Source organism: Condylostylus longicornis, unplaced genomic scaffold (assembly GCF_029603195.1).
Source record: "Condylostylus longicornis isolate FDR11 unplaced genomic scaffold, ASM2960319v2 ptg000205l, whole genome shotgun sequence".
NCBI classification, from domain to species: domain Eukaryota; kingdom Metazoa; phylum Arthropoda; class Insecta; order Diptera; family Dolichopodidae; genus Condylostylus; species Condylostylus longicornis.
The window spans coordinates 56,492-72,263 of record NW_026578173.1 but is presented as its reverse complement, the minus strand read 5'-3'; the positions used below and the strand labels follow the sequence as shown (position 1 = coordinate 72,263).

The following is a 15,772-nucleotide window of genomic DNA, read 5'->3' as shown; positions in this document are numbered from 1 at the left end:
TGCTAAAAATAGTTTATTTACACTTCCCTATTATGGAGAAGTACGTTTCCACCGAAAACTCGATATGCAAAATTTGTTGCCATCACATAACCTACCTATTGTTTACACAATACGGTCGGTAATTATAATATTATTTTTCACCCCATCTAAAAATGTTCTATTTGTAAATATTTGACTCTTTTGTGGCATTAAACTCTATTTTTTACAAAATATACAAAATTCTTAAATTTAAATTCAATTGGTAATTGTTTTGTTTTATTTTAATTTTAAATATAGACACACGATGTACTTTAGTAGTTCAATAGTAGTAATAAGCCATCACTCCTATATTATTATCAAATATGTATCTATTGTGTAAAAAGAGATTAATATACAACAACAAAAAATTTAAAAACTTAAAATTCAAAATATCTATAATGAAAATATATGTAGACGATTTATTAATGACAATACAGAAAGACAAGTTAGACGTAATAGAAACATTTAATGATTTTCACAATAGAAAAAAAACCAAAACGGAGTCAGAAAACAACAATAGACTCGCAATTTTAGATACATTATTAATAAGAAATAACAATGGAATAATCATCACAGATTGGTAGTTAAAACTGTCTGCTACCGGTAGAATATTAAATTTTCTGTCGTAAGATCAAGTTCAACAAGAAGGAAATGTAATAAAAAAATCTGATGTGGTCAGCACATAACCGACCGCATTGTGTATTGTCTAGTTAAATGAAAGTGTTACAGAATATTATAAAAATGTCTGTTAAATACTTCTTTCCAATTTTTAGGACATTAGTAAGCTTATAGTTAACATACTTAGAAAAATGTAAATGTGGCTCTTAGTAGAGTTTCGCTTTGTGCTACCCGAATTCCCTGAAATGCTGGCCAGTTAGTTTCGGTAACAACCAGAACTAAAATATTAAATTTCAAGAAATTCCATCAATTTGTTCAGTGGATATGGTGAAAAATGTAAAATCGGCCCGCAAATCAGTTCTCGAGCTCTGATCTTTCCAAAAAAGTTATATGTTCATTGCTTTAATATGAGGAATTCATATATTAAATTTTAATGAAATCGGTTGATTATTTCTCTTTATATACACAAAAGTGTATATTTGGCCCGTAGTAAACGCCCAGTTGCTGATGCCTGATTTCTTCCAAAAGTTAGGAATTTTTGCGTATGATCGAGCAAAGCTTATATATGAAATTTCAAGTAAATCGGTTGAATACTTTCTTTAAAATAGTGAAAAATGTAAAATCGGCCCGCAAATCCGTTTTCGAGCCCTGATCTTTCCAAAAAATTTATATGTTCATTGTTTCTATGCGAGGAGTTCATATATTAAATTTCAATGAAATCGGTTGATTATTTCTCTTTATATACACAAAAATGTATATTTGGCCCGTAGTAAACGTCTAGTTGCCGATGCCTGATTTCTTCCAAAACATACGAATTTTTGCGGACGGTCGAGCTGAGCTTATATATAAAATTTCAAGTAAATCGGTTGAATATTTTCTTTAAAATGTTCAAAAATGTAAAACAGGCCCGCTAAAAAGTGCAGTTCCCGAGGCCTGATAAATACCAAAAGTTGATCGATCCGTGCCATGGTGGAAACAAACTTACATATAAAATTTCATCAAAATCGGTTCAGCCGAACTTGAGATACACGCTTGCACACACAGACCGACAGACCGACAGACCGACAGACGAACAGACCGACAGGTTGCTAAAAATAGTTTATTTACACTTCCCTACTATGGAGAAGTACGTTCCCACCGAAAACTCGATATGCAAAATTTGTTGCCATCACATAACCTACCTATTGTTTACACAATACGGTCGGTAAAAATATGTTAGATGAAATTTTTCTATTAAGCTCTTAGTAATACATAGAAAAGAACATACAAAAAATTAAGGAAATATTAAAAAATAATAATTATCCGAAATTTCTCATACAAGAAACAACATACAAGAAACAATCTTGCCAAATCTACACAATAACAAAAATTTAAAACTCAACATATTCAACATATTCCTAATATAAGGTGTAAGATCACAAATGTCTTTAAACCATATATGCAAAACAACAAATTCGTTTTGTTTAACAAAAACGCATTACGCAAACTTTACACAAAATTGAAAGATACAAAGGACAAAATGAATCAGTCACACTTACTATATAAAGTAAATTGCGAAGAGTGTGAAGTTTGCTATGTAGGACAAACGAAACAATATCATAAAAATATATTAAATCAACACAAAATTAAATACACATCATTAATAAAGCAGACAAAACACACAACATCATTAAAGAAGCCTTATAATCATACTTTAAATTTCAAGGAAACACAAATAACAGACAGGGCGAAAAATTTGTATAACAGGAATATAAGAGGAATGATACACATACAATTAAATTAAAACAACATAAATAACAAAACAGATACAAATAACATAAATTCATTTCATAAATCTATAATCATCAAGCGATCTAAAAAAATCAAGCGATAACCCTAATATAGTAAACAATAGATCAAAACAACAAACAGCTAATTTGTGATATTTTTATTTTTATTATTACGTTATATATATATAGCTACTTCTCAGGTGTCAAAAAGAACGGGTACTTCTAGAAGGGCTAGAGACATGGGACAAAAGGCATTAGATAGGGTTTTGCCTCTAGGGTCCCAGAAAAATTTGACATTGGAACTTTTTAGCCCCGAAATAGCTCTATTTTAAGATTTTTTTTATAACAAAAGCACGTTTTTCTTTTATACTTTTTATAATTAGAAACACAAACCAAAAAATAAATAATACGTTTTACGTTATTATTAGAAACACAAACCGAGAAATAAATAATATTTGGAAATATGTATAATGATTTCACATATTTTTGTTTCGAAAAATCGAAATAATTTTAACGTAAATAAATGTCAGCTTTTGTCAAAGACATCAGATGTTTTGTGGCATCTAAATGCTTCATTTTTTATGCTTCATTTGTTATTTATAAATATTATGTTTCGTCAGCGAGCTTTAAAAAAATATACATACACAATTTATGTACGTATGTATCTACCTAAAATTTTATTTTTATTGTTCCAAGCGGAAAACTATAAAATGATAAATTTTGATATATCCATATGTACATACATACATATATTTGAATAAAATTATTATTTTGTTTTTGCCTAAACCTTTTCTTTATTTGAAAAATTACATTCATATGTACATAAACATATTTGAATATAATTATTATTTTATTCTTGCCTAAACCTTTTTTTTATTTGAAAAATTTAATTCTATATGTTCACCCGCAGTTTAAAAAAAAGGTATACATTCATAATTATGTACGAATATGTATGCGCTTAAAATTTTATTTCTAATTTTTTGAACAAAAAATTTTAAAATGTTCAATTCTAATACATTCATGTACATACATATATTTGAATAAGAATATTATTTTATTTATGCCTAAACCTTTTCTTTATTTGAAAAATTTATTTCTGTATGTTACCCCCATGAATTAATGATTATGTGTTTTTATATGCCAAAAAACAGTTTTGAATATTATTCAATTCATATAGAAAACTTAAAAAAAAATAGTTAGGAAGCTTTAAAAAAACTTCTTGCGAATTTTTTAAAACTATTACAACAATATTTTTTTTGGAAATTTTCTTTAAACTTTTATAATAACATTTATCTGTTATGTATTAAAAAAAAATAAAACACAAAATTTAAACAAAATAAAAAAAAATTTAAAATAATCCAAAAATAGATAAATACGACAACATCCAGGCAAGCATTGATCCAATAACCTCCTGGCTATGAGTACCTTGAATTTCCCTTTATAATTCTATATTGTATTCATATTTCGTATAACTCTTCCAAAACCATCCTATTTTACATTGTATATATATATAGCTACTTCTCAGGTGTCAAAAAGTACGGGTACTTTTAAAAGGGACATGGGACAAAAGTCATTAGATAGCGTTTTACTTCTGGGGCCCCGGAAAAAGTACCAATTCCACCAACCGTCCCCCTTCACCATCTCCAAAGATGCTTTGTGACCGCTTTTACAAAATGGTACTACATTCTGTAGCAATAATTTTTATTTACTTTTGGTAGTATAAAAATTGTATATAAATTAATTTTTGGAAGAGAGACTTATAACAAAACTGAACACTTTCTTAAGAAAATTGTTAGAGTTAATAAAATCTACAATGTTTTGTAATAAGTATGTACATACGCATTTAGTTATGTATTCTTTTCGTGATCTGCTGCAAAATGTATTAATAAGCAAAACATAACTGTACATTAAATTTCTTGACAATATATTTTTAGGGCAAAATTTAATAAGAAAATATTATTTTATTGTATTAAACTTTTATAAATAGGGTATTTTCAAAAATATTTAAGGCGGAAACTCGCTTTTATTTTAAATATGAAGAAAAAAAATAAAATGATCAATAAATAAAAACGAGAAAAAAAATAGAGTTGACCTTGTCAACTCTGTGATACCCGTACGAACTTGTTATCCTATGTGCGAATAACTAATGTACCATAACTAACTATGGGGCAGACTATGACTTTAAGTTGCCATATTACCATATTAATTTATGCAAAATTTCAGTACTATGTGTTATTCAAAATACTGGTTGTGCCAAACTACTATTGGTGTTGTATGGCAGCTACCAGAAAGAGCCAAGTAATTTCAACGACTTTTACGAGACACATCGGCCCTACTAATATATTCACTTGTGTGAAATCTCAATATCACAGCTTTTATAGTTTCTGAGATATAGCCAAATAACTTTTGAAGTTGTATGGCAGGTACCAGAAGGAGCCAAGCAATTTCAACGACTTTTATGTGACACATTGGCCCTACTAATATATTTGTTTTTGTGAAATTTCAATACCATAGCTTTAATAGTTTCTGAAATATAGCCAAATAACTTTTGAAGTTGTATGGCAGGTACCAGAAGGAGCCAAGTAATTTCAACGACTTTTATAGGGCATATTGGCCCTACTAATATATTCGTTTGTGTGAAATTTCAATACCATAACTTTTATAGTTTCTGAGATATAGCCAAATAAATTTTGAAGTTGTATGGCAGCTACCCGAACCGGTACCCGGATCATGTCCAATTTAAATAGGGTTCTGGCACTTACTACAATAAATCATTTGTGAAAATTTGGTGAACTTAGCTCAATTAGTTTTTGAGTTAAGTTTGGTTCAATTTACAATTTGTTTATTTATTTCAATTTTATTTACTTATTTATTTATATGTTGTTTTTTAAAAAAGAATAACTGGCGATTTTTAAAAATTTTATTAAATTCATTTATTAGAGCTACTGATTAGTAAATTATGTTAAAATCAAATTAAAATTTGTTCAATAACTTAATGTAAATATACATATAAGAAATGTATGACATTTCATTGTAAAAATATTATTATCATAAAAAATTATTATTTTAGCCCTGATGAAGATTTAAAATTAAATCGAAACGTTGTTGAAAAGTTAAAGAATATTGTTTTATTTGTCCTACACCAGGCTACATAAAAAATTTTAAATACTAAAAATAAAGGACGAAAATTACATTGATATTGCTAAAAAATAATACACATCCACGAAAACAAACATCAATGGTGTCTCAATCTACTCAAATCAACTTGTTTTTTAAAATAATCAAGTTCTTAAATTATATTTTCATATTATACTGAATTTTGAAAGTATTTTGAAACAAATGGATTTATATCTCAACATCAATCTGGGTTCCGAAAAATCCCAGTTACGAGCCACTCGATTGTAACTAACTGGAAGATCATTTTGGATGATAGTAAAGTTGCAGTGTCAGTGTTTGTAAATAAAGGGATTTTGTTATTTAAATTTTAAAAATATGGTATTTGTGGAATTGATAAAATGGTTTCAGTCATGAAGTTTCAGTTGTTTCAGAATGGTTTCAGTTGAAATGTTTTTAGGAGTTCCTCGAGGTACAATTTTTTGGAATGATATTACTTTTAATTTACATAAATTGTATGGAAAACGTAGTTGAAGGTGAAAATTTAGCTTTATTTGCTAATGATGCACTTATATATTTTATTTTATTTTATTTTACATGCTTAGCTTAAACATTACAATATAATATACATATGAATTTACATATTGAGACTTACAGAAAACTAAAATCTACGAGTATATTAAATCCAAAATAGAAAACAAAAACAATACAAAAGATTGCAAATATTTTAAAATTACAATACATGTATTATTATTAGTTAAGTTAGAATCTAGAAAAAGAATGAATTATCTATAAGAAAATAAGTGTTTTTTTATAATGCCGTTTGTTAAAGTTAAATCAAGTATGTTCTTGAACTTGTTACACAGGTTCAACATTCTACTGACAGGTTCGTTTTTCCCATAATTAGTTCTATGGAACGAAAGTATAAAAAAATCAGGAGAACGAGACGTTGGGACGGACGGACGGACGGACGGACGGACGGACGGACGGACGGACGGACAGACAAAGCTAAATCAACTCAGAATTTGACGCTGATCAAAAACATACACTTGAGTCTATATCTAACACCGTTATTTCTTAGCGTTACAAACGGTAAGGCAAATTTAGTATACCCTTCGAACATACGTTCGTACGGGTATAAAAACAATTCTCATTTTTCTGGGCTCGAACTTGAGACCCCTTACATAGAAATCGTATGCTATACGCATTATCCTATATACGCGTTTTATTCGCAAGTATTAAGAATCCAAATATATACGTGAGCGGATTTTGTGATTAAGATCATATTAAGATCAAATATATACTTGATCGCTAAAGTGCTTATTTCCAAAAGTAATTTATGATTTTAGCGATATACGAGGGTTGTCCCAAAATTAAGTAGCCTAACCAAGAAAACACAAAAATTTTGAAAAAAAAAAAATAAGCCACGCAGAAAGCCCTATCATTTTAAGGATTAACTGTCACACTTTTATTTTTTTTTTCTTTTCAGATTACCGACTATTAATATTGAAGCTTTTCAGTAAATTCTTAATACGGATGAAATTGGTCATCGTTATGTCATTCAATATTTTTATTTGAAAGGTCTTAATCCAGCCGGTATTAAAAGTGAACTGGATTCTACATTAGGGGAGTCTGCTCCCTCATATGCAATAATTAAAAATTGGGTAGCGCAGTTTAAACGTGGCCGTACGAGCTGTGAAGATGAATATCGCACTGGCCGACCAAATGAGATCACCACGCCAGAATTAATGAATTGAAGTTTGAACTGTTTCCTCACGCACCCTATTCACCAGATTTAGCCCCCTCAGATTACTTTCTATTTCCAAACTTGAAAAAATGGCTTGGTGGAAGAAAATATTTTACAAATGAAGAGGTATAGTCTGGCGTTGATGGCTATTTTGCAGAGTTTCCCAGTTCTTACTACAAAAATGGTATCGAAGCAATTCAACACAGCTGGCAAAAGTGTATCGACCTAAAAGGGGACTATGTTGAGAAATAAAAATAAATTTTGTCAAAATTTCTGTGTTTTCTTGGTTAGGCTACTTAATTCTGGAACAGCCCTCGTAACTCAAAGCGAGGTTATAAAATATAGTTACTTCTCAGGTGTCAAAAATTACTCAAAAGATATTAGATCTCAACGGAACTAATTATTTGTTTAACTATGTACTTTTTTGTAATTATTTTTAAGAAATTTTCTTATTTTAAGTTTTATCTTGTTATTTATTACGAAAAAAACATATCTATATGTATTATACGGGTGTGTTTTTGAAGAAAAAAGATAAACTTAAAATAACTCACACACAAAATGGAATACAGTTTCAAAACTACAGACATAAACTTGCAAGACTTGCAATGCAGACACACACGAATAGTTTTTATTATAGTTTAAGTTTTGTAAGAGTCTAGTTTTATTAAGTTTACAATTTGTGTTAATTTATTTTATTTACTTATACATACGTTATTTATTAAAATATAATAATTGAGGATTTTTTAAAAAATTTATAAAATTTATTTATTAAAGCTACTGAGTTAATAAATTGTGTTAAAAGAAAATTAAAATTTGTTCAATAACTAAATGTAAGTGTACAATTAAATCGAAACGTTCGTGAATTCCAAAGAACATTGTTTTATTTGTCCTACACCAGACTATACAAAAAATTTTTAAATATTAAAAGAAAGAACTCTACAATTAGAATTGCAATTGGTTTCGACTTATGTCGCAGTTTTTCAAAACGTATTGCCATCGTAAATCAAGGACCGAGTGTATGTATTAAAAACTATGTTTTAAATTTGAGAATAGAAAAAACAAATATTAATATAATGATAAAAAATTTGTAAAAAAATAAGTTGTTAGATAGACCGACTTCTAAATACTTTAAATAATAATATGGTTTGGTATCTTTGCACTTTTTCAATTTTAAGATTACCAGTAACCAGTTTAGTGGAACGACATTGATAGTGAAAGTTTTTTATGATTCCGAAAAATCAAAACGTATTTTTTGCACGTTTTAAATAATTAAAGAACAACTTTGTTATCAGATGTCGCGATTCGTACTTACAACAATATGTACATATGAATTTTATGAAATATTTTCTATTATTTGCGTTTTATTTACATCAGTACGCATCATATTTGCAAAATTTTTGATGTTGTTGTTCGGCAAATATATCACTTTAGTTCATATTGTTCACATTCTTTACTAATTTTGGTATATAAAGGTCTTTTCAAAACTCTTTTCTAAGTAAACATGCGGACGCATACTTGCGATTTGTTCAAAAAACTCGATATTCTTCCCTTGAATTAATATTTGCACAAGGTCTTGAAAACATTCTTTAACTCCAGTTATTCACACCAAGAGTATATGACATTTGTAATTTGAGAATTAATGTTTTATATATTTTAACTACTCTTCATATTTTTATGCTCAATTTTGCTTGTTTTTATTTATATATGTTTAACAGTCTACCATTGGATGTGACGGTGCAAAAAAAGTCTTATTGAGTTATTTTACTTTCTAGGAATTAGCTCAGGTATTTAGTTTTTGGCAATCCTGTATTTTTTTGTCGTTGTTATAATATGTAACTCTCATGTTGTTCTTGTTATATTTTTTATGCCGTCTAGGACATGCACCACATCTCTCTTGTGGCAATAGAATGGTCGTTTCACCAATTTTTACAAAGAATTTTGCAATTTCCTTTTTATTTAAGTGTATAAATATATATATATACTTTTTTTTGAAATTGTTTTTATAACTAATATTTTAGTTTTGTTGTTGAATGGTAATGTAATTATTCATCATCATAAATTTTTTTTTGAACTTTGTTCATTGTATAAGTATAATCTAAATATAATTCATTTAGCCGTTTTTAGCACTTTTTCAAAAATTATTTATCTTAACTCACGCAAATAACCCTTAAAATCGAGCATTATGTTGACCACTCTTTATTAATTTTTACTTTATTTCAAAGACTGAATATCCTAAATATTCATCCCAAATATATTCAACCCTAGAAATAGTTTCGTTTATGAATAAAAATAATTTTAACAGTGTGGTAGGTATACATAGACTGTATTTAAAAGCAGTATTTTTACTTGTTGAAGGGAAAAGTGCTACAACACAAACCATTTGTTTGACCCAACTTTATTTATTTTTCAATTGCCAATTTAGTAAAAAAAGACATTTCAAATATTATAATTAAATTCCAAAATAATTCGGAAAACACAAATCAGTGTTGTAAATCAGCAATACTATTTCTTTCTAGCGGGGAAAGTTTTGAAATGTAAATTGCAAGCAAATATTACAATTCCAGTCAACCGTTGACGCAATTTATACCAAACTGCTTAATCTACCGAGGTTACTTTAATACTTCTTTTTTACCAATAACATTGCATTTTTACCAACAACATTCATTTCTGGACACCAACGCTAAGCGAGCCTGGTAAGCAGTTGAATAGCAATAGTTAAATTCACTGAAAGCTACAATTTCTAAACCGGATAATGGAAAATTTTCCACAAAATGCACATTTATGAAAAATATTATGATTATATTTCGAAATTAACTGTATCTGAATTTGGAAAGAAAAATAGCCAAGGATAAAGAAAATTAACTGTATTAAAAAACTCTCAAGTTATCAGATATAAAAACTTAAATCAATTTTTTGAAATATATCAATTCATTTACCTCTTCTATTTGTTGGTTAAAGTTTGTTTCTATTTCTTTTGCCGAATGTAAACTTCTGTTATGAAATGAAACATCGTCAGATACTTTCATCTTATCACAATTAATTGAAGAATCAAAAGTCATTTCTGCAAAACAAAAAAAAACTTTAATAATATTTCAACAAAATAATTATTGCTATTATACATTAAAAAATTTATAGTTAAATTTAAACTTTATTTTAATTAACACATATGCTGAAAAAAAAATTACTTAATTTTATTTGTCCCACACCAGACTACACAAAAAATTTTAAATACTAAAAATAAAGGACGCTACAATTAGAATTTCAATATGAATAATACTGGTTTCCTTGAGTCCATCAAACATTTATACGGTGATAACGTGGTTACAATTATGAAAAATATATTAAAAAATTCTTACAATGCGCATCATTTAACAACAGACGAGTTTTTCCACTACAATGCAGAATGAAAAAAGTGTTTCCAAACCATATTGCTAATAACATCAGAACAATTTTATTCACTTCAAATATATCAGCATCCATACAAAACACAAAGTCAAAAAATATTGCATACGTTGAGGAGAAGCATACTAAATTTAGAGATTAAAATTACAATTTATAAAATAGAAAAACTCAATAGCTTAATTAGTAAATTATGGATCATACTTAAAGAGTTTTTTTTTTGTTTTTTTTTCCTTCTTCACTCCTAGGAGGAGTATAGGGCTAGTGCAATGATATCTATCATGCCCTAGTTTCTATAGTCATAGAGAGTTAGCTAGGTAGATGACTAGCCTACCGTAGTTTTTATTTATATTAAATATTTCAGTTTATTGTTTACTGTTTATTTTTCTTAAAATGATAAAGCAATAGTTAGAAGCAATTCATTGAATATTATCTTAAAAAATTTTATAATAACATAGATAAATTAAACAAATATAATAACATCATAAGTGACTATAAATAAAGTTGAGTCAAACCAATGGTTTGTATTGTAGCACTTTTCCCTTCAACAAGTGAAAATTCTGCTTTTAAATACAGTCTATGTATACCTATCACACTATTAAAATTATTTTCATTCACATTTAACTATTTCTAGGATTGCATATATTTAGGATGACGCATATATGCAGTCTTTGAAATAAAGCAAAAAGTTTGGTTCAATTTACAATTTGTTTATTTATTTCAATTTTATTTACTTATTTATTTATATGTTGTTTTTTAAAAAAGAATAACTGGCGATTTTTAAAAATTTTATTAAATTCATTTATTAGAGCTACTGATTAGTAAATTATGTTAAAATCAAATTAAAATTTGTTCAATAACTTAATGTAAATATACATATAAGAAATGTATGACATTTCATTGTAAAAATATTATTATCATAAAAAATTATTATTTTAGCCCTGATGAAGATTTAAAATTAAATCGAAACGTTGTTGAAAAGTTAAAGAATATTGTTTTATTTGTCCTACACCAGGCTACATAAAAAATTTTAAATACTAAAAATAAAGGACGAAAATTACATTGATATTGCTAAAAAAAAATACACATCCACGAAAACAAACATCAATGGTGTCTCAATCTACTCAAATCAACTTGTTTTTTAAAATAATCAAGTTCTTAAATTATATTTTCATATTATACTGAATTTTGAAAGTATTTTGAAACAAATGGATTTATATCTCAACATCAATCTGGGTTCCGAAAAATCCCAGTTACGAGCCACTCGATTGTAACTAACTGGAAGATCATTTTGGATGATAGTAAAGTTGCAGTGTCAGTGTTTGTAAATAAAGGGATTTTGTTATTTAAATTTTAAAAATATGGTATTTGTGGAATTGATAAAATGGTTTCAGTCATGAAGTTTCAGTTGTTTCAGAATGGTTTCAGTTGAAATGTTTTTAGGAGTTCCTCGAGGTACAATTTTTTGGAATGATATTACTTTTAATTTACATAAATTGTATGGAAAACGTAGTTGAAGGTGAAAATTTAGCTTTATTTGCTAATGATGCACTTATATATTTTATTTTATTTTATTTTACATGCTTAGCTTAAACATTACAATATAATATACATATGAATTTACATATTGAGACTTACAGAAAACTAAAATCTACGAGTATATTAAATCCAAAATAGAAAACAAAAACAATACAAAAGATTGCAAATATTTTAAAATTACAATACATGTATTATTATTAGTTAAGTTAGAATCTAGAAAAAGGATGAATTATCTATAAGAAAATAAGTGTTTTTTTATAATGCCGTTTGTTAAAGTTAAATCAAGTATGTTCTTGAACTTGTTACACAGGTTCAACATTCTACTGACAGGTTCGTTTTTCCCATAATTAGTTCTATGGAACGAAAGTATAAAAAAATCAGGAGAACGAGACCTAACATTAAAATTGTTGACGATCTTATTAAAAATATTGGGGGAGATCAAATCAGATATCATAAGTTGAAAAATGAATATCACGTCCGCGAGATTACGTTTTAATCATTTAAAGTGCTGAGTCAATCAAGTAAGCCTGTCCTCATAAGGAGGAAGGATAATAGGAATAAATAGGATCGTTCCAAGAAAGGTGGTAAAGCGCTAATTGCAAAAAATTCTTCTGAACCGACTCTATTCTTTTAATAAGAATATTGTAAAAAGGCGACCCAACTTGTAAGGCATATTCAAGATGGGGACGAACCAGAGACAAATTAGAGACTTCAAAATATAGAGGTCACTAAACTCCCTTAACCAGCGTTTAAAAAATCCCAACATAGAGCTTGACTTGCCAACCACATAGTTGTAGTGATTGGCAAATGATAGCTTATTATCAAAGCAAAACCCTAAGTCCATAATTGAGTCAACCCTACTAATAACTTGACCATTTAACGTATAATTTGATATTATTCGCTGTCTCTGTCTGGAATAACACGTTAGCGCGCACTTGCTAGTGTTGATTTTCAAGTTGTTACTAGTGCACCATCTGCAAAACTTATCCAGATCATTTGTAGAGAAACTGCGTCATTTACAGAACGGATCCTCTTGAAAATTTTCATATCATCAGCATAAATTAACACTCCATTTCAATTTAAAACGGATGCTACGTCATTAACAGCGATTATGAAGAGCAATGGACCCATGTGTCTGCGCTGGAGAATTCCAGAACTAGTGACAAGCGGAGACGACACCGATGAAAGATAAAAAACCAACCCAAAGATTGGATTGAAGGATTTTAGATTGGCTTCTCTGGCAGTGTTAAGTTTCTGGGAGTCACGTTTGATAAAGGGCTTACGTGGAGCTCACATCTTGACATCGCGAATAGGCCTGATTTTCCTTTGGATGTCCAAAGGTCTCTCTGGAATGACTTGTGGTCTAGTCCTACGATCATGCACTGGATGTATCTGTCAATTTTTCGTCCACGATAAGCTTTCAAGACTGAAGATAATAACGTACTTGCAACAGTGCCAACGATTGCGATTTGGAACCCTGTCCTTGAGATAATTTCCAACAGCTTTCCAGTCGGGGGTCTTTGAGTTGGACCTTTGCATACGCGAAAAGATTCGTAGGGGACATGTCAACAAAACCATTAACATATTTTTACATAATCAGGCGGCGCCTTCAACAGCAGTGTTGGAATCGGATATCGGGAATGAGGCAGGCGAGGCTTTTTATTCCTAGTCTATGTACCAAAAGGGCGAAGGAGCTGTTGAAGTTTAGAAAGGCTCAGGCCAGACAAGTGGCTGGCCTCCTCACTGGTCACTGCAAACTGGGCTATCATTTATACAAATTGGAAAAACCTGGGGACCGCTTTCGAAGATTTTGCCACGATGTAAATGTCACAATAAATCTTTAAAGCCGCAGTAACCTGGTCTTAGGTTGACTCCTACCAATCTAAAAATCTTATATAAATATACCATTAATATAAACTAGCGCTTATATTGATTTTTTCATTTATTTCAAAATATGCTATAGGAGAATGAGTTTTTGAAACAAAGCGCAATACTAATAATATAATAGCGTTTATAAAAACAAAATACATATAAAATTCATATACAATTTCATTATAATTTCGAAAGTAAGTAGTAATTAGGTAAATGACAGTGTAAATATTTAATAATTCTAATAAAATAGAAGTAATTTTATAACAATAACATAATAAAAATAAAAACTATAACCACTGTTGATAGTTGATTGCAAATAGGTAAAATATATATCAAAGTTTAATAGCAGTTTCAAATTATTTATATATACGAGTATGTAAAAAAAATTTTTTTTTTGTTCTGTACCTTCCAATGTAGATCCAAGTTATAAATTTACATGTGTTTTTTCGGTCAAGATGAATATGCTCCTTACTCCTTGTATTGACTTTATGATGTATCTTTTCTTTTTATCGGTGTTGTAGTTTTGTCTATCTGGGAGTTTTTAATATCATGTATGTGTAGTATAAGTTTTTTATTAAAAGTTACTAATTTTCTTTATGAATTCGTTTAGTTTTTAAAAGGTAGCTGTAATTGTACAAATTGACAACCTCAATGGAGGCTTTTTATAGATTCGTACAAGTTCTTCCTCATTTTTTTAAATTATAAATTTCAAGACATAAAATATCTGATTAAATTTAAGACATATGGCAAAAATAATTTAAGCATAGGGTTACTTTAGCTTCTATGATGAGTAGTTGTACCGACTGGATATATATACTGAATAATTATAGTCATAAGATACTTCCTTGGAGAACACCAAGGCCATTTTTTGTTCTTTTGACTCAAGATTTGTTCATTTTCACTCTTGATGCGCGTATTTGCGCGTATTGTGTTCGATTTTTTAAATTTGACTTGAACCATTTAAACTATTTTTCTTTATGCCAAAAGTGTTCTTTAAAGTTTATTTTATTAGAAAATTTATTCTATTTTGGTTTATTTTTCTTTTTTATGATTCATCATTCAAAAGAAAATAATTACAAAAAATAAAAATATTCCGTGAACGATTTATTAGAAAGTAAGCGAAATAACTTTCGACTCATAAGAAAACTATGTATAAGAGTAACCAACATTTAATTATATTAAATTTACAAAATTTTAAATATTGTATGCAACCAAATCTTCTTGTACCTTAAAATCCAAATTCGAAACCAGATTCTAAACTTATTAAGAGCGAGAAAAGACTGTGATTTTCAATTGCCGTATTACCATATTAAATTATGTAAAATTTCAGTGTTGTGGTTTCAGTATTTTCTAAGATATGGCCAAACTATTATTGAAGTTGTATGACAGCTACCACAAGGAGTCAAGAAATTTAAACTATTTTTATTACACATAACAGCCCTAAAAATACGCTTGTTTTCAAGAAGCGTATTTATTCTATATTATAGCTCCAATAATTTCGAAGATAATGCCAAATAAATTTTGGAGTTGTATTTCAGCCACATTGGCGATCTAGTGAAATTGATGAATGTAAAAAAAATGTGAGGCGGCTGCACAATGCCGCAAAAAGGAGCAGCAGTTCATACAAGTGGAATGCCTGCAAAGAAAGATTAACAAGCTTTAAATATGCTATAAAAAAGACAGAGAGGAAATCCTG

The 15,772-nt window shown here is 28.6% G+C and overlaps 1 protein-coding gene across 2 annotated transcripts in view; it reads right to left on the bottom strand.

The window, feature by feature from the left end:
* LOC129616434 (histone deacetylase 4) overlaps positions 1-15,772 on the bottom strand; it is a 174,987-nt gene that overhangs the window by 112,587 nt on the left and 46,628 nt on the right. For both annotated transcript variants that reach the window (XM_055532059.1, XM_055532060.1), the window contains exon 2: positions 10,203-10,327. In XM_055532059.1, the coding sequence (XP_055388034.1) occupies positions 10,203-10,327 (125 nt within the window). The remainder of the gene's footprint in view (positions 1-10,202; positions 10,328-15,772) is intronic.